Raw genomic sequence first — 25819 nt, forward strand, 5'->3', positions numbered from 1 at the left:
TGTATGGATATACTATGTAAAATTATAATCCGTATTCGATGCTGACTTTCTTATCTATCTTAAATGTATCCCATTAAGTAAATTTTCATAACATGGCACTTTTTATCTGAAAATACTGAAGTAAATTTTATTTTATTTATTTATTTTTAGAGAGGGAAGGGAGGGAGATAGAGAGAGAGAGAGAGAAACATCAATGTGCGGTTGCTGGGGGTTATGGCCTGCAACCCAGGCATGTACCCTGGCTGGGAATCGAACCTGGGACACTTTGGTTCCCAGCCCGCGCTCAATCCACTGAGCTACGCCAGCCAGGGCTTGAAGTAAATTTTATATAAATTGAATATCAAGTAATTGGGGGGGTGCCATAGTAATTAGGGGGAAATAATGACCAATAATTGCTATTAAATCCTGTGTAATTTTAATAGTACATATCTGGATCTTCTAATTAGAGGTTCTTAACCTTATTTAAGTTAGGTATTTCTCTTACAATCTCTAGATCACCCTCCCCAAAATATATTAATCATATAGAATTACCATTTTCATGTGTTGTAGATACTTGAAATTTCGACTGTTCAACCTAATACATTTAAATTTTCTATAAGTTACCAGGACATTCACAGCCGCCCTACAGTCCATTAATAATCAGTGGTCCTGGGTTAAGATGAACTCTTCTCTGTAGTTTAGGGCACCATTAACTAGACCTGCTGTAAAACATTGTTGACATAGTGAAAAAATAGAAAGTTCTAATAAATAAAGCAGGACATTAGGGAAATTTTGAAAGTAATTAATGACTTTCTCTTGTTAGGTAAGAAGTGCAAATTATGAAACGGATCCATTTGTTCAGGAGTTTCAATTTAAAGTTCGAGATGAAATGGCCCATGTGACCGGACGCGTACTTCCAGCTCCTATGCTCCAGTACGGAGGACGGGTAAAACCTCTTGATAGTTTTAATGATAAACATACAGTTTCTGTGTATGGAGAGAAGGTTATTCTGAGCTAAGTCTGTAATTTAAAAACTGTTTTATTGTTCCAACAATACTTTTTGTTTCAAGATGTCTTTGCTTGAGTTTAGTAGAATGTGTTTTTCTATGATAAAAATATAACTAACATTGATTTAGAATAACGTATTGCATGTAGAATACCAGATATATGCATATATGCTTATTGAAATAAACTGTTTTGTTCTTTATTGCCATATTTCTCTTTCTTTTTTACAGAATCGGACAGTAGCAACACCAAGCCATGGAGTATGGGACATGCGAGGGAAACAGTTCCACACAGGGGTTGAAATCAAAATGTGGGCTATAGCTTGTTTTGCCACACAGAGGCAGTGCAGGGAAGAAATATTGAAGTACGTATTCTTGTTAGTTTGGCTTTGGAACCTTTTTGTGTTTAAATTTTCTATTTTAGTTTTAAATATTCAGCTACTGATCTAACCTATATTGCCTCAGTATCAAGTATACTTAATCACTGAGCCTTTAAAAATGCTTTTTCTAATTGCTTCTTGGCCTTTTGGCTAAGATCAAGTGTAAAAATGCTTTTTCTCAGCCTGGCTGGTGTGACTCAGTGGTTTGAATGCTGGCCTGCAAACCAAAGGATCACCGGTTTGATTCCCAGTTGGGGCACATGCCTGGGTTGTGACCCAGGTCCCCAGTAGGGAGCACTCGAGAGGCAACCACACACTGATGTTTCTTCCCTCTCTCTCTCCTCCCCTTCCCCTCTCTAAAAATAATAAAGAAATAAAATCTTTTAAACAAAGAAATTCAAGAGGTTTTTCTCAATATTTTGATGAAGGTTCTTAATTTTGTTAGTCATAGTAAAGTCACTGATTCATTCTTCTAGGCATTTGTAGTATGGCAGGAGCATCATTGACTTTTGGTTCGAAAAAAAAATCAATTTGCCACTTCCAGCTTTTTTACTGTGGAAAATTTTTTAATCTCATTATGCTTCAGTTTTTACCTATTTAGAGTAGAGATAATAGTATTGGTCTGCTGGGTAAAGATTAAATGAGATTCTTATTTCTCATTCGAGTTCCTTGAAAAAATGGTTTAACCCCTCATTTCCATTTCCTTACTTTCCAAGATTTGGCCTCCATCTCAAACATTTCCTTCTTCCCCGATTTTGTTCTCTTAACATGTAAATGCTCAACAATCTTCTGTTTAAATTTTTTTTTAAATCTGCAGTTTTCAGATACCTAACTTACTCTCTTGGGTTCCCAAGGCTTCCAAATCTTAATGCTCCGCTGAAACTGGTTTCTGAACAATCTCCAGTATCTCGTCATTTCTAATGGTCTCTTGTCAACATTATTTTTCTCAAAATTTGTGCAGCATTAGGTACAAGTGACTGTCGTCTTGACATTCTCTCCATTCTTGCCTTCCTGGTTCCTTTTTATGTTGGCTTCTCTTCTTCCCTGTCTCCTCTCCTTTGGGACTGGACTCTAAGGACACTGGGCCTTTGGCAATCTCAGGGGCTTCTGCTGTCACTCTTGTTTGAGGAGGCATGCTGCTGTGAAAGAGCACCAAGCCCTTTTGTGACTACTTGCTCCAACCCTTTTAGGCTTCTCTTTGACAAAGAATAACATTAAAAATCAATATGATATTTAAAATCATTCATCTGCCCCTTAAGTCATGTCTTCATTTTCACATATTTTGGACAGAAAACTGAAACACTGTATTCCCTATATCTCCCTGGCATTTTTTTTTTCCATTTCCACACCTGCTTCTGTTTACTATCTCTATCCATCTAGATACTGCTCAGTTTTCTGTGATTTGTGATGCTGGAAGTAATCTCTTAACTCTAAACATACTAATTTATTAATATCCTCTTTATTTGTACTTGTCATTTCCTATGTAAAGTAGAATTATATTATATTTATTTGTGTAGTCCTGGCTGGTGTGGCTCAGTAGATTGAGCACCGAGATGCCTACGAACTAAAGGGTCACCAGTTCAATTCCCAGTCAGGGCACAAGCCTGGGTTGTGGACCAGGTCCCCAGTCAGGGGCACATGAGAGGCAACCACACATTGATTTTTCTCTCCCTCTCTTTCTTTCACCCTTCCCCTCTGACTAAAAATTAATAAATAAAATCTTTAAATAATAAGTATTATTATTCTTTGTGTAAGTTTCTTATCTCCTCTCTAGAATCTAATTTCCTTAAGGAAATGATTATTGTCTAATTTAAATCTCTACTAATTGCCGGCCAGGTCCCCAGTTAGTGGTGTGCAAGCAGCAACCAATGGCTGTTCCTCTCTTGCACATCAAACTTTCTCTCCCTCTCTTCCTTCTTCCCTTCCCCTCTTTCTAAAAATAAATGAATAAAATAAATTTTTTAAAAATCTCTATTAATAGATCCTATAAAGTATGCTCATAATGAATAGTTGTTAAGTGATTTAGAGACCAATGTACACAAGTCATTTCAAAATCTACCTTGTTTTCTTATATGAAAAATAAAGATTTTTTTCTATTTAACTCTGTTCACTTCTTTTTATTAGCTTGAAATTTCTAAATGTATGATTTAAGATTCACTTACTGTACTTTTCTCTAAAGATTTTAAACCCCTGCTTTCTTTTTTTTTTTAAGATTTTATTTATTTTTAGAGAAAGGGAGGGAAAAAGGAGAAAAATAGCAGTGTGTGGTTGCCTCTCGTGCACCATCCACTGGGGGGCCTGGCCCACAACCCAGGCATGTACCCTGACTGGAAATCAAACAGGCCACCCATGCTCAATCCACTGAGCTACACCAGTCAGGGCATAACCCCCTGCTTTCAAGTGAAATGTCACAAGGACAGTTTAACTACAATGCAATGATTATCTTATTTAACCTCCAGAGACCAAAGCAAAATCCTCCAATTATTTTTCAAGCTTAGAATTATTCTTTTCCTTTTACATTTGTTATTCATGGCTTGACAGAAGTCTCATAATCATTGGGGTTATGGCCCTTGCTCAGGCTGACTGAAAGTATTCACCTTTGTACTCCTTGAATTAAATATGAATAAGAAAATGGAGAAGGGGATTTCTACACACTTAATCTCTGTCCTAATGGGATTGGAGTGTTTTTTGATCAAAGATAACTCAGATCCTTGACTTAGGATCTTATTTTTGTTTTGTTTTTTCATTGAATGGATTAATTTTTTTTATTTTTTATTGTGTTTTTCCATTACCATTTATTCCCCCATACCCTCTTCCACCTCCACCCACCCTCTCCCCCCAAGACCTTATTTGTTTTAAAAGCAAAGTTATTGTTAAATCTTGACGTCATTACTCATTTATCCTAGGCTAAATGCAGAATTTTGTTTAAATATGAAATTATTAGCCATTTGGGTTTTTTTTTCCAGTATGGATAAAAGTACATTAAAAATGCTGCCTGCCTAATTTGTTTTTAAATGTTAAGTGGTTTATTTTGGGCGGCGGGGGCGTAATGTTTTCTGAGGGCACAATCTTTCCCAATATCTTAGTTTGAGAAAGGTAATACTTTGGAACGAAATTCAGGACTAGGTCAGAGTTCTAACTCTACCATTTGACTTTGGCCAAATATTTAATGTCTCTGAAACTGTTGCCTGATCTATAAAATGGAAGTAATACCTGACCTACCACTTTCTTATGAATCTTGTCAGGATCAAATTAGAAAATGTATAATAGCTTAAATTTATCATTTTAATGTCTTGGGCAGTGTGCTAAGTGCTTTGCATGTATTGTCACATTTAATCTGCACACCAACCCTATTCTTAAAGTAATCATTTTACAGATGAGAGAAACTGGAAAAAATTGCCTAAAATTTCATAGCTAGTAAGAAACAGAACTAGGATTAGAACTTCTCAGGCAACTCTAGAACTGAGCTCCTAACCAGCATACTTTGTTACTAATGCTCTTTATAAACTACCAAAATGCCACATAAAAGTAGTGTTAGTGTTAATTTGCAAAATAAATTACCAACCCACATTGTCCTTAACATCAGTGGTCTGGTGACCTCTTCATTTATGGAGCACATTAATCTTTGTTTCATTCTCCATTCCCTTCCCAAACTTTCTATTACTACTTTGTAGGTGTTGATGACTAGACAAAGGTTTTATTTTTAGTGTTTTCTCCTCCTAGGGGTTTCACAGACCAGCTGCGGAAGATTTCCAAGGATGCAGGGATGCCCATCCAGGGCCAGCCTTGCTTCTGCAAATATGCGCAGGGGGCAGACAGCGTGGAGCCCATGTTCCGGCATCTCAAGAACACCTACTCAGGGCTGCAGCTCATTATTGTCATCCTGCCAGGGAAGACGCCAGTGTATGGTAAGGATATCTTAAGATTGCATATTTCCTCACTTATATCACATTCCTTTTAAAATTATGCTAAAACATCCTAAAAGTTTAAAAAATTGAGACATTTTATACCTTACAGTATTTAAAACCATACATTGTTACTCTAAAAAGACAGATCAGGAGGGCAAACTAAATGGTCTATGAAGGAACCCTGTGAAAAGAACTCCAGTAATTAAAGTAGGCATTACAAAATAATGGTTATGGGGAGAATTGTTATTAAAAATTACCAGTACAATGTAGTGATTATGGAGTCAGACTCTGGTTCTGGACTTAGACTAGACTGCTTAATACCCTTGTTACTGATGGGTATAGTGCCTGTGTATGATCCAGATGAATTACTTAAACCTTAGTTTCCTCATCTGTGAGATTGGGATGCTAATACCTGATCCCTACAAGGTAGTTGTAAGGATTAAATAAGTTTACATGTTATAGCCTAAAATAGCACCTGTCATATACTAAAAACTTGGTCTTTATTAGCTATTATTATAAACGAATTAAAGTCTTGTGAGATTAGTGAGTTAAATGTAAATCACTGAATCATTGAAAACCACAAAGAAAGTATAATTTTCAAACTACTGAATGGAGTACAATCAGTAAGGCTTAGAAATTATCAAAACATTCACAAAGGAGTTATTACGTTTGATGGCATAAAAATTAAAATCGCTGTATGTCACAAATGTATAACTAAAATTGAAAGGAAACCAATAGAAAGTGAAAAATATTTGCAGTAAATGGAGACAATAAAAGAGTAGTTTATTATTAGTTGAAATATTCTTATAGGTATGTTACAGTGTTCAACAAAGAAAAGAATTACACTTTTGGGTGAGCGTGCAAAGAATATAAACCAGCCCTGGCTGGTGTGGCTTAGTGGATTGAGTGTGGGCCTGCAAACCATTTGATTTCCAGTCAGGGCACATGCCTAGGTTGCGGGCCAGGTCCCCAGTTGGGGACATGTGAGGGGCAACCACACATTGATGTTTCTTTCCCTCTCTTTCTCCTTCCCTTCCCCTCTCTCTAAATAAATAAATAAAATCTTGAAAAAAAAGAATATAAACCAAAATTTCTCAAGAAAAAACAAACAAGTAAATATATGAGAAAATGTTAGTTTTTACCAGGAGTTAAAGTACAAATTAATAAAAAGCAAAATTGTTAGATACTAAATTAGCAAATATATTTAAATAATATAATACCTAGTGCTTGTAAGTATGCAATGAATCTAACATTTTAATCCCTTGTTGATGTATTGAAATTGATAATATTCTTCCCATCAAAATTATAAAAATATTTTTTAGTCTGCATTTCAGTATTTCCAATTTCAAAAATGTATTCAAAGGAAAGAATTCATAATGTAGAAAAATCTCTATGCACGAAATTTTGGTAATATGTGTAATATTGAGAAAATACTGAGAACTGCCCTGGCTGGTGTGGCTCAGTGGATTGGGTACTGGCCTGTGAACCAAAGGGTCGATGGTTCATTTCAGGTCTGGGCACCTGCCTGGGTTGTGGGCCAGATCCCCAGTAGGGGGCACAAGCGAGGCAGCCACACATTGATGTTTCTCTCTCTTTCTCGCTCCTTTCCCCTCTCTCTAAAAATAAATAAAATCTTAAAACTACTGAGAACTGGTTTTAATTGATGGGTAAGTTATAGTATGTTGATGAAATATTATGCAGTGATTTAAAATGATGGTTATAAATTCAAAAGGTTTTTTTAAGTTGTGACAGAATACAGAGGTTTTAAGCTGAAAGAGTCTGTAAAATCAGTAGGAAAAGAATAAAAATTGAAAAAGAGACACAGGACATAACACAGAAAAACAACGGGTCAATTATCTCATAAAAAGGGTGCTCTGCCTCATTAGTCATTAAAGAATATGAACTATAGTAAGTTATTTTCACCAACAATTATAACACTCATTTCTGGCAAAGGTGTGATTAAATATACACTCTCCTAAACTGTTGATGTAAAGAAATGTTGGTATTAACAGTCTCCAAACTGGTGTTCGTGCCTGCTTTCCCTCTATTTCCCTTTTAGTCCATTCTGTACTCTGCTTCCAGGGTGATATTTTTAATTAATAGATTTTATTGTATTTATGTTTTAAAGTTCTTAGTTTATTAGTCCTCTCACGAAAAATCTGCACACTCACACAGGCAGTCACTGAGGAATCCTTACTCCCGCTGCCCAGCATCACTTTCTGCTGGCGCCAGCGCTGGGCTGTGCAGGCCCCTGACTTTCCCGTTTTGCTCCTGTGTTCCTCCCTCTGTGCTCCCGGGCACTTCTCGTGCAGAGTGTCTGGCAAGTCTGTGGGCTCATTTTTCTTGGTGTGATCCAAGGAACCACACATCGTGACAAAGCCCATTGTCGTGCCACCACCAAGACAGGTCCTGAATCCAGACACAAAGATGACGTCCGGTGTGGTCTTGCACATTTTGGCTTGTTTCCCCCAAATTTCTGTCTCAGGTACTGTTGCCTTCCCATGGTGAAGGACGTCGATGACCTCTTGTTTCTGCTGAAGTAGTCTGTTGTTCATGAACTTGTGGTCCAGATAGTTACTGTGTCGTTTGTGATGGTGGCCCGTCTTCAAGCAGCCAGGGAGAAAAAGAGCTAAATTTTATTTTTTAGAACAGTTTTAGATTTACAAAAAAATTGAGTAGATAATATAAAATTCTTATATGCCTCCCCTCCCTACTATATACACAATTTTTCCTACTATTAATATTTTGTATAAGTGTGGTACATTTAATGAACCAATATTGATAAATTATTAAAATATTTCCACAGTTTATTCATTCTTTGTGTTGTAGAGGTCTGTAGGTTTTGATAAATGCATAACGTCATGAATCTACTATTACAGTATCTTAAAGAACAGTTTTACTGTGCCAAAAGTCCCCAGTGTGTTCATACCTCCTTCCTGTCCTTCCTCCCTCTCCTCAGACCCCTGACAGCCACTGGTCTTCTTATGTTTTCATAATTTTGCCTTTTCTAAAATGTCATATAGTTGGGTCATCAGGCTCTGTTGTATAGTTGGGTCATTAACCCTTTGTTAATTGGCTTTGTTCACCTAGCAGTATGCATTTAATGCTCCTCCATATCTTTTTGTGGCCTAAAAGCCAATGAATAATTTCTTTTTGTTGCTGAAAATTTGTCATTGTATGGATGGACTGCAAACAGCCTGTTAACCATTCACTTATTGAAGGGCATTTTGATTGCTTCCCGTTCTTGTCAATTATAAATAATGCTTCTGTAAACATTTGTGTACAAGTTTTTGTATGGACATGAGTATTTTTTTTCTTTTTGTACTAATGTAAGTCATATTGTGTTTTTAATTTTAAACTCCAGTTTATTTTTGGTATTTAGGAAAGCAGTTGACTTTTGCATGTATACTAGTATGATGTTGAATAGGGGTAGTGAGAGGAGACATTCTTGCGTTGTTCCTGATCTTAGGGGAAAACATCTAGTTTCTTAGCACTAAGCATGATGGCAACTACAGGTTTTCTGTAGTTGTTTTTTATCAAGTTGAGGAGGTTGCCCTGAATGCTAGTTTGCTGAGAGTTTTTATCATAAATGCATGATGGAGTTTGCCATATCCTTTTTCTGTATCTATTGATACGATCCTCTGGTTTTTCATTTTAGTCTTTTAATGGGATTGAGTAATTGATTTTTGAATGTTGAGCCCAGCCTTACATACCTGGTATTAATCCCACTTGATCATGGTATAAAATCCAATACAATTTTGGATTCAATTTGCTAATATTTTGTTGAGGGGTTTTTTTTATTATTATTTTATAATTGTTCAATTACAGTTGTCTCCATTTCCCCTCACCCCAGCCAAACCCACCTCCATCCCTAGCTTCCACCCTTCTCCTTGGTTTTGTCCATGTGTCCTTCATTGTTGAGGATTTTTGCGTCTATGTTTATGAGAGGTATCGATCTATAGTCTTTCTTGTCTGGTCTTTATCTGGTTTCGATATTAGGGTAATATTGGTCTCATATAATAAGATATGAAACGTTTCCTCTGCCTCTGTTTTCTAGATGCAATTGTAGAGAATTGGTATCATGTCTTCTTTAAATGTTTGGCAGAATTCACCAGAAGAACCATCTGGGCCTGGTACTTTCTTCTTTGGAAGTTTATTAATTATTGATTCAATTTCTTTAATAGATGCAGACCTGTTCCAACTATCTAGTTTTCTATGTGGATTTTGGTAATGTTGTTCAAAGAATTGGTCCAGTTTATGTAAGTTATCAAATTTGTGGGCCTAGAGTTTCATAATATTCTTTTATTATCTTTTAAATGTCAATGGGACCAATAGCAATGATCTGTATTTCATCTCTGATATTAATAATTGGTGTCTTCTCCTTCTTTTCTTGATTAATATGGCTAGAGTTTTATTAATTTCATTGGTCTTTTCAAAGAACCAGCTTTTGGGTTTTGTTGATTTTTTTCTGTTGATTTCTTATTTTCAACTTTATTGATTTCTACTCCAATTATTAATTTCTTTCCTCTGCTTGTTTTAGAACTATATTGTTCTTACTTTCTTTCTAAGGTGGAAACATAGAAAATTGATTTTAGATCTTTTCTTTTTAAAAAAATTTTTTTGTTGATTTTTAGAGAGAGAGGAAGGTGGGGAGGGAGAGAGAAACATTGATCTGTGCATTCATTTGTTTCTTCCTGCATGTGCTCTGACCAGAGATCAAACCTGCAACCTAGGAGCATTGGGACAATGCTTCAACCAGCCGAGCTATTTGGCCAGGGCTTTCCTCTTTTCTAATAAATGCACTCAAATCTGTAAATTTTCCTCTAAGCATTGCTTTCACTGGATCCCACAGATTTTGATACGTTGTTTTTCATTTTCATATAGTTCCAAATGTTTTTAAATTTCTTAAGACTTATTTGATTTATGTGTTACATAGAATCATGTCATTTAATGTAGAAATATTTTGGGATTTTTCAGCTATCTTTCCATTATTGTTTTCTAGTTTAATTCCATTGTTATCTGAGACCACATTATGTATAATTTCTATTCTTTTCTATTTGTTAAGGTGTGTTTTTGGAACAGAATGAGATCTATCTTGATGAATGTTCCATGTGAGCTTGAGAAGAATGCGTTTCTGCTGTTAGTAGATAAAATATTTTGTAGATGTCTCCTAGAGTCAGTTGATTGATGCTGCTGTTCAAGTCAACTGTATTCTCACTGATCTTCTGCCCACTGGGTCTGTCAATTACCAATAAAAAGGTGTTGAAGTTTCCATTATAATAGTGAATTTGTCTTTTTCTCCTTGAAGTGTTATCAATTTTTGTCTCACTTATTTTGACGTTCTTTTGTTAGGTGCAGACATGTTCAAGATAGTTATGTCTTCTTGGAGAATTGACCATTCTACCACTGTGTAATGTCCCTCTTTCTCCCTGATAATTCTAAATCTGAAGTTTGCCTTGTGTGAAACTAATACAGCTATTCCACTTTTCTTTTCCTTGTGTTCCCATGGTATATCTTCTGGTTTTGCTTTATTTTTAATATGTCCTTAATTAAACTTTTTTTTCATCCATACCTGAGGATATGTTTATTGAGAGAGAGGAAGGGAGGGGGAGAGACAGAAAGAGAAAGAGAAACATCAGTGTGAGAGAGAAATATGGATCAGTTACCTCCCATACATGCCCCAATTGGGGGTTGAACCTGAAACTTAGGTATGTGCCCTAACCTGGGATCGAAACCTCAGCCTTTTTGTGTATGGGATGATGCTCTAACCGAGCCACCCAGCCGAGATTCAATGAGTCCTTGTATTTAAAGGTTTTGGGGGGTTTTTTTGAAGGCAATATGCAGTTCTTAATTTTATCTTCCCCTGTTACTGCCTTTTCTGGTTTTAATTTAGCATCTTTAATTATTTCATTTCCTCTCCTCTCTTAACATACCAGTTATACTTGTTTTATTTTATTTTTTTTTTATTGATTTGAGAGAGAGATCAATTCATCACTCTATCCATTTTTGCATTCATTGGTTGATTATTGTATGTGCCATGACCAGGAATTGAACTTGCAACCTTGGTATATCAGGACAACATTCCAGCCAGCTAAGCTGCCTGGCCAGGACCAAATTTAGTTGTTTAAAAAAATTTGTTTGGTGGTTATCCTGGAGTTTGCAATATACACTTACAACTGATCTAAGTCCTCTCTCAAATAACTCTGTACCTCTTCACAGATAGTGTAGGTACCTTATGACAAAATATTTCCAATTCTTCGCTCCTGTCCCTTAAAACATTGCTGTTATTCATTTTATCTATTCATATGCTATAATCAAACAAAACATTATTATTATTTAAAATAGTTACCTATTCATTTAAGAATAAGAAAGTAAAAGAGTTTATTTAAATATTATTTATTCTTCTCTGACCTATATAATTTTCCTTCTTTCTGAAAAACTACCATTTCTTGTAAGCAAATCTACTGTCAACAAATTCCCTTCATTTTTATCTGTCTGAGAACGTATTTCTCCTTCATTTTTTAAAAAGTCATTTAATTGTTTAATGTGTGCTTGTAAATCAAATTACCACTCACATGGTTTCAAGTGTTAAAGCTTTCTGGAATTCTTATTTTAAAAAACAGCCCTTTTACTCCCCAGCTGGTGTGGTCCAGTGAATTGAGTGCCAGCCTGTTAACCAAAGGATCACTCCATTCCCAGTCAGGTCACATGCCTGGGTTGCAGGCCAGGTCCCCAGTAGGGGGCGTGTGGGAGGCAAGCACACATTGATGTTTCCCTCCCTCTTTCCATCTTTTTCTCCCTCCATTCCCTGCTCTAAAAATAAATAAATAAGCCAGGGTACATGTCTGGGTTGCAGGCCATAACCCCCAGCAACCGCACATTGATGTTTCTCTCTCTCTCTCTCTCTTTCTTCCTCCCTTCTCTCTCTTAAAAAAATAAATAAATAAACAATTACCAAAAAAAACCCAGCCCTCTTAAACCCTTTATCCCAATTGTTTTTCTCATGGAAAAACTCATCATTTGCCACTTCCTTTTATTTAATTTTTTGTGTCCTGAGTACTGCTACCTATGTTTCAGCTGCTTCTGTATGTAGTCTTGCCTTCTTTTGCCTGAGCCCTAGGATCTCTGCATTTGTCTTATATTTATAGAGGTGGTGGCTTCCCTTAAGTCAGTCATTTGGTGTCAGGCTTTGATCATGGTTTTTATTCCTCCTGATGTGCTGTTTTCGTGGGAGTATTCCTGGGTTAACTTCTTTTAAACAAGTTCTTGTGTGCATGTGTGGTAAAATATACATAACATAAAATTTACCATTTTAACCATTTACAACTACACAATTCAGTGGCTTTAAGTATATTTACATTGTTGTGAATCGCTACTTACCCATTATCCATTCTATCACCACTACTCATTGCCAGAACTTTTTTAAACTTTTTTTTTTTTTTAAGATTTTTTACAATTTATTTATTTTTAGAGAGGGAAGGAAGGAAGAAAGAGAGAGAGAGAAACATCAGTGTGTGATTGCTGGGGGCTGTGGCCTGCAACCTAGGCATGTGCCCTGACTGGGAATCGAACCTGCGATGCTTTGGTTCGCAGCCTGTGCTCAGTCCACTGAGCTACGCCAGCCAGGGCTGCCAGAACTTTTTTATAATCCCAAACAAAAACTCTGTACCCATTAAACAGTAACTTCCCATTCCCCCTCCCATCAACTTCTGGTAGCCTCTGTTTTACTTTCTTTCTCTATGAATTTAACTATTCCAGGTAAATTCATATAATATAATCATACAATATTTATCCTTTTTTTTCTTGCTTAGTTCACTTAGCGTAATGTCATCAAGGTTTATCCATGTTGTAACATGTGTCAGAATTTTATATTCTGTGTGGGATAGTATATATATAACACAAAATTTACCATTTTAACAAGTACACAGTTTAGTGGCATTAAGTATATTCACATTCTTACATGACCATCACCAATATCCACCTCCAGAACTTTTTCATCATCCCTAACTGAAACTCTGTACCCATTAAACAATAACTTCCCATTCCTCCCTCACCTTAGACAACTACCATTCTTTCCATCTCTCTGAATTTGACTGTTCTGGTTTTCTCATCTAAATGAATTATACAATATTTGTGACTGGTTTATTTCATTTAGCATAATACCATCAAGGTTTGTTTATCCATATTGTAGTATGTGTCAGAATTTTTTTCTTTTTAAAGCTGGATAATATCACATTGCATGTGTATACCGCATTTTGTTTATCTATTCATCCATCAGTGGACACTTGGATTACTTCCATCTTTGGGCTACTGTGAAGAATACTGCTTCGAACATGGGTATGCAGCTGTTTGTTCCAATCCTTTTACTTCTTTTGGATGTATTTCCAGAATTGAAATTTCTGGATCATATGGTAATTCTGTGTTTAATGTTTTTAGCAATTGCCATACTATTTTTCACAGCATCTGCACCATCTTGCATTTCTGCCAGCAGTGCACAAAAGGTTCCAGTTTCTCCACATCCTTGCCAACACTTATTTTCCTTTTTTTTTTTTTTATGCCATCCTATTGAGTGTTGAAGCAGTATCTCATTGTGGTTTGGGTTTTCATTTCCCTAATGATTAGTGATGTGGAGCATCTTTTCATGTGCTTGTTGGACATTTGTATATCTTCAAAGAAATGCCTATTCAAGTCCTTTGGCTACTTTTTAATTGGCTTATTTGTTTTGTTCTTCTTGAATTATGGTGGGAGTTACTGGCTTCATCAGCTTCTGCTTGTAATAAGCTGATCTTGAATGTGATTCTGTGTATGCCCCTGTTTTGGGGTGGTAGTTTATTCTGTGAACTCAGTTCTCTGATAGATCTAAGAAAAGTCAATGATTTTCAGTTTGTATAGCTTTTGCCTTGTGAGAACAGGAGTGATGACTTGCAAGCCTTTGTACATATTAGAGCTATAACCAGCATCCAGGGTGGTCTTTTTGAAATATAAATCTGATTTTATCTCCTTTTCTATCACCCCCACTTTAATCATTTTTCATTATGTAATTGATAAAATTAATATTTAAGTGAATCTTCCAAGGATTTGCGTGTTCAAATCATGACTTTCTAACTCTTTAGGATTCGTCTCACTTTATGCTTTCCCCCCACCCACAGAAATTCTTTGTTCATCCCCTTCATTCTACCTGTATTGCTTCTCATAACCCACTTTCCACCCTTCACCAAGCAAATGTACACTCTTGTGAATTTAAGCTCAAACATCCCTTCCTTGGGAAAAGCTTTGCCTGACCTCCTTGACAAGGTCTAATTCTTTCACTTGTATTGTCTTATAGCACTTTGCACCACTCCTTTATGTTGCTTTCACAGTTGTAATGTTAAATTTGAGTTGTAGTTTAACTAGTTCCCATTTCTCTGACTATACTAAAAGCTTTGTGAAGACAGCCACAGTGGCTCTGTTGACTCACTATTGTATATCTAGAACCTTGCACAATATTAGCATGTATTAGGTGTACATTAATATTTGTTGAATGATGAATGAATCTTTAAGGAGGGCATTTTGTCATATCTATAAAAATGTTAAATATATATATACCTTTGACCCCTAATTCTACTTGTAGAAATTTATTCTGAAGCTATGGTTTCACAACCAAACAAAAATAAATATACAAGGGTATTATTCATAGCATCATTTGAAATAATGAGAACTGAAACAAGCAGTGTATGATACCTTATGGCATTTAAAAACAGGATAACTATAAGAACATACTGTATTATTACGTGAAAATGACAAGTTGCAAAATGGAATATCTAGTATGTTCTCAATTTTTATTTTAAAATTCTATGTGTTTTATATATAAGAACTTATATACACTGAATTCTTTATGGTAGTCTAATGGCAGAGAAGGGGAAATAAATAGGGGCCTTTTATTCCTTCCACTGTAATACCTGTGTATTTTTAAATTACAGGTTACAGAATAGGATTATAACTGCATTAAAATCATATAAATGGAGAAAATTACTGGAAGAGAGGACAGTGAAATACTAATAAGGGATTTATGTATGATTTTTTTTTCTTTATGCTTTTTCAGTTGTGGTTATAGTTTTATAAGATATATATATTTTTTTAGAGAGAGGGAAAGGGAGGGAGAAATAGAGGGAGAGAAACATCGATATGTGAGAGAAACATCGATTGGTCGCCTCTCTCATGCCCCCAGCTGGCGGGGACCTGGCCTATAACCCAGGCAAGTGTTCCAACTGGGAATCAAACAAGCGACCTTTTGGTTCACAGGCTGGCACTCAATCCACTAAGCCATACCTGTCAGCTATAGTTTTTTTATGCTAGTAAAAATAAACTTTCTTATACCAAGAAGAAAACAACTGGAAAAATTATCGGTAAATACTTAAGCTGATCTTCAAAGCAGCATACATTACGTTATAGCAGCATTGTTTTAGTACTGGTATAATTTTTGCTACCCTGTAATACAGTAATGTATTTCAAGGGGAGAAACACAGTAGCTTAATTTTCAGTAAAGTTTGACCTTTTTTCTAACGAGACATATCTGTATTTGTTCCATAGCGGAGGTGAAACGTGTAGGAGATACACTTTTGGGTATGGCTACACAGTGTGTTCAAGTAAAGAATGTAATAAAAACATCCCCTCAAACTCTGTCAAACCTGTGCCTAAAGATAAATGTTAAACTCGGAGGGATCAATAATATTCTTGTACCTCATCAAAGGTAAGTTAAGCTATTCACTTAATAAAATATTCATTATTTTTAGTATTTCAGTTTTTCTGCATATTAAAATATCTAACATCTGTGTAAGAAGACACTTTGATGATTCTAAGTAGACACCTTGGCAAAAAGTTAAGAGTTTGGATTGGCAAGATTAAGAGATTTTCTTGTGGAAATCCCCTCTTACCTCCATTTTCATTTAGTATGCAAGATACCTCTTGCCTAGCTAGAAAGTATTGAGAGCTTTACTTATTTCTTACGGGAGAGCCCAGCTTGAAGAATTGTTTCGTTATTTGATGGTCATCTTCAAGCTAATGTCATGTGGCTGTTTACCTAGAAAGTGAGGGAAGAGTGGAGGGCCTGGGGGGATGGGGAGCAATGTCAATTCAGTAGATCAGTTAAGTGAACCGTATCAATCCTTGCTGCAGTCAGTGGGAGAGCAGATGGTACTGTTGGGTCACCATCATGTCTAGGAGCTGTTAGGAAGTAGGACACATAATAAGCTAGAAACAGGAGCTGGGGAAGAAGCTGTTACTTGGAGAATTGAACAGCAAGTTTCCTTTTAATAGCTAAAGCAACTAGGGCTTTAAAAAGTTAAAAATCTTGACCAGTATGCATACAAACAAGTATTACATTAAGGATATATGTTTAACATAAAAGTTCTTTTTTTCCCTCTTTTTCCATCTGCCTCTACTTCCTATCCTTATTAAATTTGAGAGGAGATTTGTAAATGGAATGAATATAGAATGTTATCAACAATCCCAAGAACTAAGAAATAATCATTTGAATCTTAAAAGATATAGTTCCAGAAATAAAATGAACTACTTTAGACGGTAACTATGTTACTCCAATTTATACTTTTGGCCATAGAATGGGGAGTAGTAATCCCTTTTAGTGTATAGTTTAATGATTCTTTTTCTCCTAAAGAGATTACATAAACTAAAAACGTAAGTAGATTAAACAAAAATTAGTACAAATCGGTGGATTAATTTGAAGTTTAGCATTTTATGCCTGTTACGAGGAACACTGGCAGCAGTTGGCTTTTGCAACCACCATCACCAAGACTTCAGGCAGAAAACTGCTCTGAATAAGACACGGTGGACCCACGGTGACAGCTTTTACTTCACTGACTGGGGGGATTCATGAATTAAGGGAATAATGCTGTCAGTATTTGAGGCCTATGAAGCTGTCTGTATAGAACCTCCTCTGTGCTGTGTCAGTAGCTTGCAATTGTGTTCCAGTAGTATGAAACAGTTAAATGGATAATGAAAAAATGGATTGACTAATGACTAACTCTTTTTTAAAATGTGTTTAAGACCTTCTGTGTTCCAGCAACCAGTGATATTTTTGGGAGCAGATGTCACTCATCCACCAGCTGGTGATGGGAAGAAGCCTTCTATTGCTGCTGTGAGTATCATCAGGCAGATTTATCTTACCTAAAGTTTAGAAGATCAGTACTTCGGTTTCAACTTTTGAATTTTAATGATAGTTTCTTTGAAACCAACTTTTATAAATATATATAAAGAGAGTCAACTTTCATAAGTTCTTTAGATTTTTTAAAAGAATGATTATGCCCTGGTTTGGGGCTACAGGTTCCATATATAGCTGTTAAATCAAGTTTATTAATTATATTGCTCAAATCTTCTGTTTCCTACTTTAATTTGTCTAAACCCCTCCATGATTTTATGTTTTCAGTTACTTTTTGTAATTCAAAGAGATTGTTTATGTATTTCAGTGGTGACTTTGATACAGAAAGATACATTATATTTAAGATTGGTAGTTGGAGATTTTTCTATCTAAAATATCTTCCACCTTTGTTCATTTTAATACTTTGCACTTGAATTCTTCATTTTAATACTGCCGCTCCTACTTTTAACATCTGCCTACTATAGCTTTGCCTATTTCTATGCCTGTAACCATTCTGTTGTCAGTTCTTTTAAGTGTCTTTCTTAAAACCACAGAAAGCCAGATAATATTTTACCCAACTTGAAAATTGCTTCATTTTAACAACTGCCAGTGTTTTCAAATGTCAACATATTTTAGGAATACTTAGTAAATTTTAGAAATTAAGCTGTAAGATTTTTATATTTTTTCATTATCCATTATAATAATCTTTATATAAATTTTAAGTTTTAACAATCTGATAAATCTTACTTATCTTTGAAAATGATAGTAACATTAAAATTTTTACATATTTAAAAAGCTCTTTTGAATATTATATATTCAAAAGCTATTTTCATTAGTAAAGAAAATTGACATATATTAATAAATTATGGTGCTTTGTATTCTTATAGTTATGGATGAATTGTTTAATTTCAAGTGTCTTAGAGATGGTAGTGAGCCATTTGATATTCATAAAAATGTTCTTATAAAAGATAAAATGATTTAAAAAAGAAATTCAAGACTTAATTTGGGTTTGCTATTTTGAGGCCCTTTTCTAAGAAAAGGAAGTCTAAGCATATTGGAATTCTTTTGGGCTTCTGGGTAGTCATTGTCCTTTTCTACTAAACCTCTTTCCACCAAATATCCACTTTTATGATTATTAGAGATCTTGGAAATAGATTTTATTAATTGATTCTTTTTGATGTATGGCTTCTTTTCCCAAGAACTTAAAGACTAGTATGAGAAACAAATACAAGTAATAAATGCCATATAGTGTAATACACATTACCTTGATTGTGATGGAAATTAAAATTTAGATTGCCAAAACCTAGTGCATTTGGGGAATGTTGAAAAATGCAAGGAATTGAAGTGTAGTATAGCAGCCTGTGAGGCCAGTATGCTTTTGAGAGGCTTTTTGTGCCATCAGAAGGGGTATAGGTTTATTTTTTAGTAGTGAGATACCATGCAGTTCTTTATATATTTATATATATATTTATATTTAGTAATGAGATACTATATATTATATAATGTATAATATATTATAATATGATGTATATAATGTATTATTTATATAATATTTATATATAATATATGGTATCTCACTACTAAATATAAATATATATATATATATGAGATGAAATAAAAGGAGATACCACCTCATGTACATAAATAAGTAGGCAAGTAGTTCTGGTTCATTTTTGTAAAAGCTTGACTATTTTCTAATCTAAGACAAAAGAAAAAACGTAAGAATTTTCCATGCTTTGGTTTCAAATGAATAAGATATACCTAACAGGAAGTTAGTTTCCCCAAGTCCTAGATAGAAAACATAAGTACATCACACTAAAACTTGACTATGGATTCAAGCCTTCTGGTCTAGGACATTGCAGTAAAAGAGGTAAAATTCTTATAAAATGTATGAAACATAGCATTTCTGAGGTGATACCAAAGTCTACAGTATGGTTTCTGGTGGTGTGGTTTCCTGAAGTATAAAAGATATAAAGAGAAATCGGGTTTGCGTGGGTCATCTCTTTTACTTATCTCCTTTATCTTACTGTCTTTATGTACATCTTTTGTCTCTTTTCCCCGCTTGCTAATCATTAGGTCTACTAGCAACATCCAGAAATTAGTATCTAATTGTTCAATGTGAAGTGCACCCTTCTTATGGGAAAATAAGTTTTGACCCTGTACTAGGCCTTTTATTTTGTTCTTCACTAGGAATGATCTATTTTTTGTTACTCCCCAAATGAGCAGTGGCAAATTGTGAGGTTAAAATAAAATATAAATCTAAATGAAATCCGTGTACTTTCTTTCAATTTTTTTTTATTGCAGTAAGTTCATATCCATGTAGCTTTGATAATCTTAATTTTTCTTTTTCTTTACTTTTCCAACTTAGGTTGTAGGGAGTATGGATGCCCACCCAAGCAGATACTGTGCTACAGTAAGAGTTCAGAGACCCCGACAGGAGATCATCCAGGACTTGGCCTCCATGGTCCGAGAACTTCTCATTCAATTTTATAAGTCAACTCGGTTCAAACCTACTCGAATCATCTTCTATCGGGATGGTGTTTCAGAGGGACAGTTTAGGCAGGTTGGTTGCTTGGGATCTCATCATATTATGGTTAAATCAGATACTATGTTTATAATATGGTGTCTAGTTCTGAAGTTAGAAGCCTTAATTGAGAGTTCCTAAAGTCAAAATTTGTTGCTTCCTTAGAGATTTCCCTTCTAAAATGTTTACTATGGATATGTAAGCCTAGATTGCTAAGACCATCCTTGATTGCTAAGACTGTTTGCTGATAATAGATAAGATGAAATACATGACATTAAGAAATACTGAGACTACTCTGACTGGTGTGTCTCAGTGGGTTGGGTGTCATGCTACAAACTGAAAGGTCACCAGTTCAATTCCCAGTCAGGGCACATGCATGGTCCCATTAGGATTATGAGAAGCAGCTATTAGATGTTTTTCTCACACATCAGTGTTTCTCTCCCTCTCTTCCTCCCTTCCCCTCTCTCTAAAAATAAATAAATAATTTTTAAAAAAGAAAGAAATAGCCCTGGCTGGTGTGACTCAGTGGATTGAGTGCCAGACTGGGAACCAAAGGGTTGCAGGTATGATTCCCAGTCAGGGCACATGCCTGGGTTGCAGGCCAGGTCCCTGGTGGGGGATGCTCGAGAGGCAACCACACACTGAGGTTTCTCTCCCTCTCTTTCTCCCTCCCCTTCCTCTCTTTAAAAATAAATAAAGTCTTTATTAAAAAAAAAAAAGGAAGAAAGAAAGAAATACTGAGACTAAATAATTATCTTACTTTGAAATGTGTGTAAGAGAACGGCTGACTATATCAAATCTTTCCATTTCATCTACTCTAGGTATTATATTATGAACTACTAGCAATTCGAGAAGCCTGCATCAGTTTGGAAAAAGACTATCAACCCGGAATAACCTACATTGTAGTTCAGAAGAGACATCACACTCGGTTATTTTGTGCTGATAGGACAGAAAGGGTAATTTTATATCCGTTGTCATACTAGCATAAGCCAACTTTATCTAACATAGTACTTTACACAAAGGCTCTCTGCCAACACCCAAGTTTCTACTGTATGGTAGCAGATTCAACTAAGATTGTGAATATAGAATCATCAAGATAGGTTAATACTTAAAAATTTTTAACTTTCTAGAATTTCTGGTAACATTCTAAATATTCCACATTCCTTTCATGCTTTTCTGTTGTGAAGAAACTCAGTTTTAGATTTTTTTCTTTCTGTTCATAATGTCCTTAAATGTTAAAAGAAGAAAGATACATTCTCTTTTGAAAATACCTTGTAAAAATTAGTATTTTTAAAAGCTAGGGGCTTTCTGGAGTGATTAGTGGAAATTCTTACAGACTAATTTTTAAATAATGATTTCTTAAAAATTCACAGAATTTTTTCTATATTTTAATGTATGTATTTTTATAATTAGGAAGGGAATGGACGTATATGAGATATGTCCAGAAAGTATCCAGCCATGCACTATGAAAAATACAGGCATTTATCAAAGAAGATACAAGAAATATTGTACATAAGACAATGACACCTCAGTCCCCTTCACAGTAGGCACCTTGGAACCTCACACAGTTCTCCTGATCCCTATCAGCTGCCCCGTCATATTTTCCTGAATTTTATCAACAGTCTGAAATCTCTTCCCTTTCAAAGGTGATTTTAGTTTTGGGAAAAGTCAGAAGTCTCAGGGCACCAAATCTGGGCTGTAGGTGAGGCTGAGTCACCTGGGTGATTTGATATTTTGCCCAAAAAAACTCTGCACAAGACATGAGGCATGATGCATGAGGCGCATTGTTGTGATGAAGCTGCCACTCACCTGTTACCCATAGCTGCGGCCATCTGAATCATCCAAATAGTTTCTGTTTAAGCTTAACACAAAATCTGATGCAGATTCGTTGCTCTACTCTCAGTCATTTTTAATGTGCCAGCCACATAGTGCACATGCATACTCAATAGCATCTACCACCCCCACCGAATAATACAGTGAAGTCATTGTTCACACATGTGCATTCCAGTCCACTCTCCTTGGCTGCCAGGTTACATCGAGGTCGCTCAAACCATTCTCATCATATTAACAATGGCTGGACTTTTTCTGGACAGACTTTGTATGTATTTTAAAATGTTTTATTAATAACCCTTTCATTATTTTGAACCATCTTATTCACATACCTACTCAAGAGAAAATCATGGTGTCTGTTTCCTTACAGTATATTGAAACTGCTAGTACAAAATAAAAGGAACAGGGCCTTTGCAGTCATTTCTGTGTTTGACTCCCAGGTCTGTCCTTCATTGTATGCAAGTGGGCAAATTATTTTATATTCCCTAGTCTTAGTTTCCGCAAACAAACGGGAATAATACCTGACTTGCAGGGCTATCAGGATTAGAAATAATGTATGTAAGGTGCCTGACAAAAGGGGTTACAATACGTTGACTGTTGTTGATGTTATGGTCAGCATTCTTTCTCTAAAAATACAGTGTTCTTCAAGGAAAATGCTAATTTTCATAAATTACACACTCACAAGTACTTGCTGTGCACAAGTACCATAAGTTGGAGTAAAGTAACCTGAAAAAATTTTTTCAGGTTTTCAACCCATGCTGAGATCAACTACCAGCTAAGCATATAATAAGAACTAATAACTTTTTGTTCATCATCTCTCACTTTCAGCAACACTAAGAATAGTAGTAACCAGGACTACAATAAGGTCTCCTGTTAATGCCTGCTTAAGTAATATTTCAAGCTGAAATTAGTGATTGTGGGATCAGCCTATGTATTTATATATTTTTAAAAGTGCTTTTAGACACATTTTTTACATTTGTTTTGTTTAAATTTTGACCAAATAAATCCAGGTTGGAAGAAGTGGCAATATCCCAGCTGGAACAACGGTTGACACAGACATTACACACCCATACGAGTTTGATTTTTACCTCTGTAGCCACGCGGGAATACAGGTAAGCCAACAAACACTTGGGTGAAATATTTTAATTCAGGAATGTCCATTAATATGTATACCTTTTTTTAATCTCAGAAAAAGGAGAGAGGAATACCCTTCTCTGTACCCCAAATTGTTTCCACATGAAATTAGATGAAACTTTAAATAAATTTCTTCCCCTTTCTTACTTTGAGAGGGACTTATTTCTATTTAATTCAGTGCTGCTTAAACTTCCCAGAAGCAGAGACAGAGCTTGTGTTCTTGTATCTGTTCCTCTTTACAATCAGTGTTGTACATTTTCGTGGAGAGTAATTAAAAACGAAATTGAGAGGACCTTCTAGAGATAATATCTACATTATCACAGTACATTTTGAGCCTAGTATTTCCCTCCATGTATCCCAAGGAACACCGCTGCTATGACTTTTTAATAAATACCACAAATGAGAAAAAAAAAAGTTTCTCTGTTCAAATAAATTTTGAAAAAGCTGGTTAAATAAGATTTTTTTTATTTTGGAACTTCTGGATACCACTGATAATGCAAATGCATCTTCAAGACAGGAATATATCCTCAATGTATTTAACCAAAAACTTTAATTCTCTTTATAGTTCAATTTTTGATGGTTTTATTTCTATGTTACCTGTCTCATCTCTGGAATGTGTCTTATTCATTACTGTGTGGCTGGCACCTTGATACAGGACATGGCATATAGTGAGTGTTTAGTAAATACTGAATGTGTGTGAAGGGACAATATATTATGTATACATTCTTTAGGGGAGAACATAATTTAGAGGAGGTAAATTTGATAATAATTTGAATTTTATCCCCAAAATCTTGCAAAGTATTTGACAAACAAATATTGTTAAAGTACAAGCTAATCTTTCTCCTTTACTCTTTTGCCACTGCCATTTCCTTAGTTCACACCTTCATTATCTCACACCAAAATTAGTGCAACAGCCTCCTTAATTGCTTCCTTTGCTTTCAGTCTCTTCCTATTACTAATCTGTCTTCATATTATTGCTGATGTTATTTTTACAAAACCTCAATCTCATCATACCTAAAAGCTCTCCTGTAAAAAATCAAACTGTGGTGTTTTTTCTGCCACCTAGAGGTGAAAGCCCAAATTCCTAAACATGTCATTCAGTCTGATTCAAAATTTTCTTTTCAACTCCATCTTTTTCCCGTCATGCACCATACTTTGTTCATACTGGTCTGGTAGCCATTCCCCAAATGCACCGTGAAAAATTATGCCCCCTCTGCTTTGGTTAAGGTGGTTCCTTCTCTCTAGTGTCTCTTCACCCCAACATCCCCAAAAAGGCCAAATCTCACTCCTTCCCCACTCGGTGAAAAGCCAATGCTTACCCCTACAATTACTGCCCTTGGTGATCTCTTACAGGTTAAATGCCAGCAGTATTAATGCCACCTATTAGTTGTTTTGTAATTATAGATGCTCTGTTTCTAGGCCTCTGTAAATTTTGTTTTAAAAAAAACAGACTCTGGCCAGTGTGGCTCAGTGGATTGAGAACAGGCCTGCAAACCGAAGGGTCACTGGTTTGATTCCCAGGCAGGGCACATGCCTGGGTTGTGGGCCAGGTCCCCAGTGGAGGGCACCTCATAGGCAACCACACACTGATGTTTCCTTCTCTTTCTCCCTCCCTTCCCCTCTGTCAATCAATCAATCAATCAATCAATCAATTTAAGGGAAAAAAAAAAAACAGGAAATCTTTGACTTTGTTTTTCTTGAAGCCCCTATTACCTAACATAGTAACTAATACATAGGAGCTCAAGTAAATGTTTTGGTGTTTTTATTATGGTAAAATATACATAACACACAACTTACCATTTTAACCATTTTTAAGTGTACATTAAGTACATTCACATTGTTATGCAGCCATATCCCCATCTATCTTAAGAATTTTTTCAAGCCCAGGCTGGCATAGCTCAGTGGATTGAGCGCGGGCTGGGAACCAAAGTGTCCCAGGTTCAATTCCCAGCCAGGGTACATTCCTGGGTTGCAAGCCATAACCCCCAGCAACCGCACATTGATGTTTCTCTCTTTCTCTCTCTCTATCTCCCTCCCTTCCCTCTCTAAAAAAATAAATAAATAAAATCTTTAAAAAAAAAAAAAAGAAAAGAATTTTTTCATCTTCCCCAACACTCTGTCCCCATTAAACACTAACTCCCCATACCCACTCTCCCCAGCCCCACTATTCTACTTTCTGTCTCTATGAATTTGACTACTACAGGTATCCAGGCACCTTAGATCAGTGAATCATATAATATTTGTCTTTTTGAAACTGATTTATTTCATTTATCATAATGTCACCAAGGTTAATTGATGTTGTAGAATGTATCAGACCTTTCTTCCTGACTAATATTCTATTGTATATATATACCACGTCCATATAATGGGTTGTTTATTCACTCACCTATCAATGGACACTTGGTTTGCTTCTACCTTTTGACTATTGTGAATAATGCTGCTTTAAACATAGGTGTGCAGATATCTGTTCAGGTCACTGCTTTCACTTTTTTTTATTGTATACCCAGAATCAACTAAATGTTTTTTTAATTGGTTATTAAGTTAGAATATGTTTTGCTAATGTACAAAGCTGACTTTTTATATAACTTAGTCTGAGCTGAATATTTATTTAGAAGTTTAGAAATCAACAGTATGTCATTGCCTTTTCTATAGGGTACCAGCCGTCCTTCACACTATCATGTTTTATGGGATGATAACTGCTTTACTGCAGATGAACTTCAGCTGCTAACTTACCAGCTCTGCCACACTTATGTGCGCTGTACACGTTCTGTTTCTATACCTGCACCAGCGTATTATGCTCACCTGGTGGCATTCAGAGCCAGATATCATCTCGTAGACAAGGAACATGACAGGTAATATAAAAGCATAACAAAACAGATTTTTGCCCAAATTCATATATGGCCTGCATGTTAGGATTTTCTTGGGAA

General features: G+C 35.6%; 1 protein-coding gene across 2 annotated transcripts in view; it reads left to right on the top strand.

Annotated features, from left to right (window-relative positions):
• The window catches only part of AGO3 (argonaute RISC catalytic component 3), a 104830-nt gene that overhangs the window by 73710 nt on the left and 5301 nt on the right, over window positions 1-25819 (top strand). For both annotated transcript variants that reach the window (XM_045859243.1, XM_045859244.1), the window contains 9 exons: window positions 803-925; window positions 1215-1348; window positions 5087-5271; window positions 15841-16000; window positions 17314-17404; window positions 19773-19967; window positions 20750-20884; window positions 22769-22870; window positions 25545-25744. In XM_045859243.1, coding sequence (XP_045715199.1) covers window positions 803-925; window positions 1215-1348; window positions 5087-5271; window positions 15841-16000; window positions 17314-17404; window positions 19773-19967; window positions 20750-20884; window positions 22769-22870; window positions 25545-25744 — 1325 coding nt within the window. The remainder of the gene's footprint in view (window positions 1-802; window positions 926-1214; window positions 1349-5086; window positions 5272-15840; window positions 16001-17313; window positions 17405-19772; window positions 19968-20749; window positions 20885-22768; window positions 22871-25544; window positions 25745-25819) is intronic.

The sequence above is a fragment of the Phyllostomus hastatus genome, unplaced genomic scaffold (genome assembly GCF_019186645.2).
Source record: "Phyllostomus hastatus isolate PE091 unplaced genomic scaffold, TTU_PhHast_1.1 phas_scaffold_182, whole genome shotgun sequence".
NCBI lineage: Eukaryota > Metazoa > Chordata > Mammalia > Chiroptera > Phyllostomidae > Phyllostomus > Phyllostomus hastatus.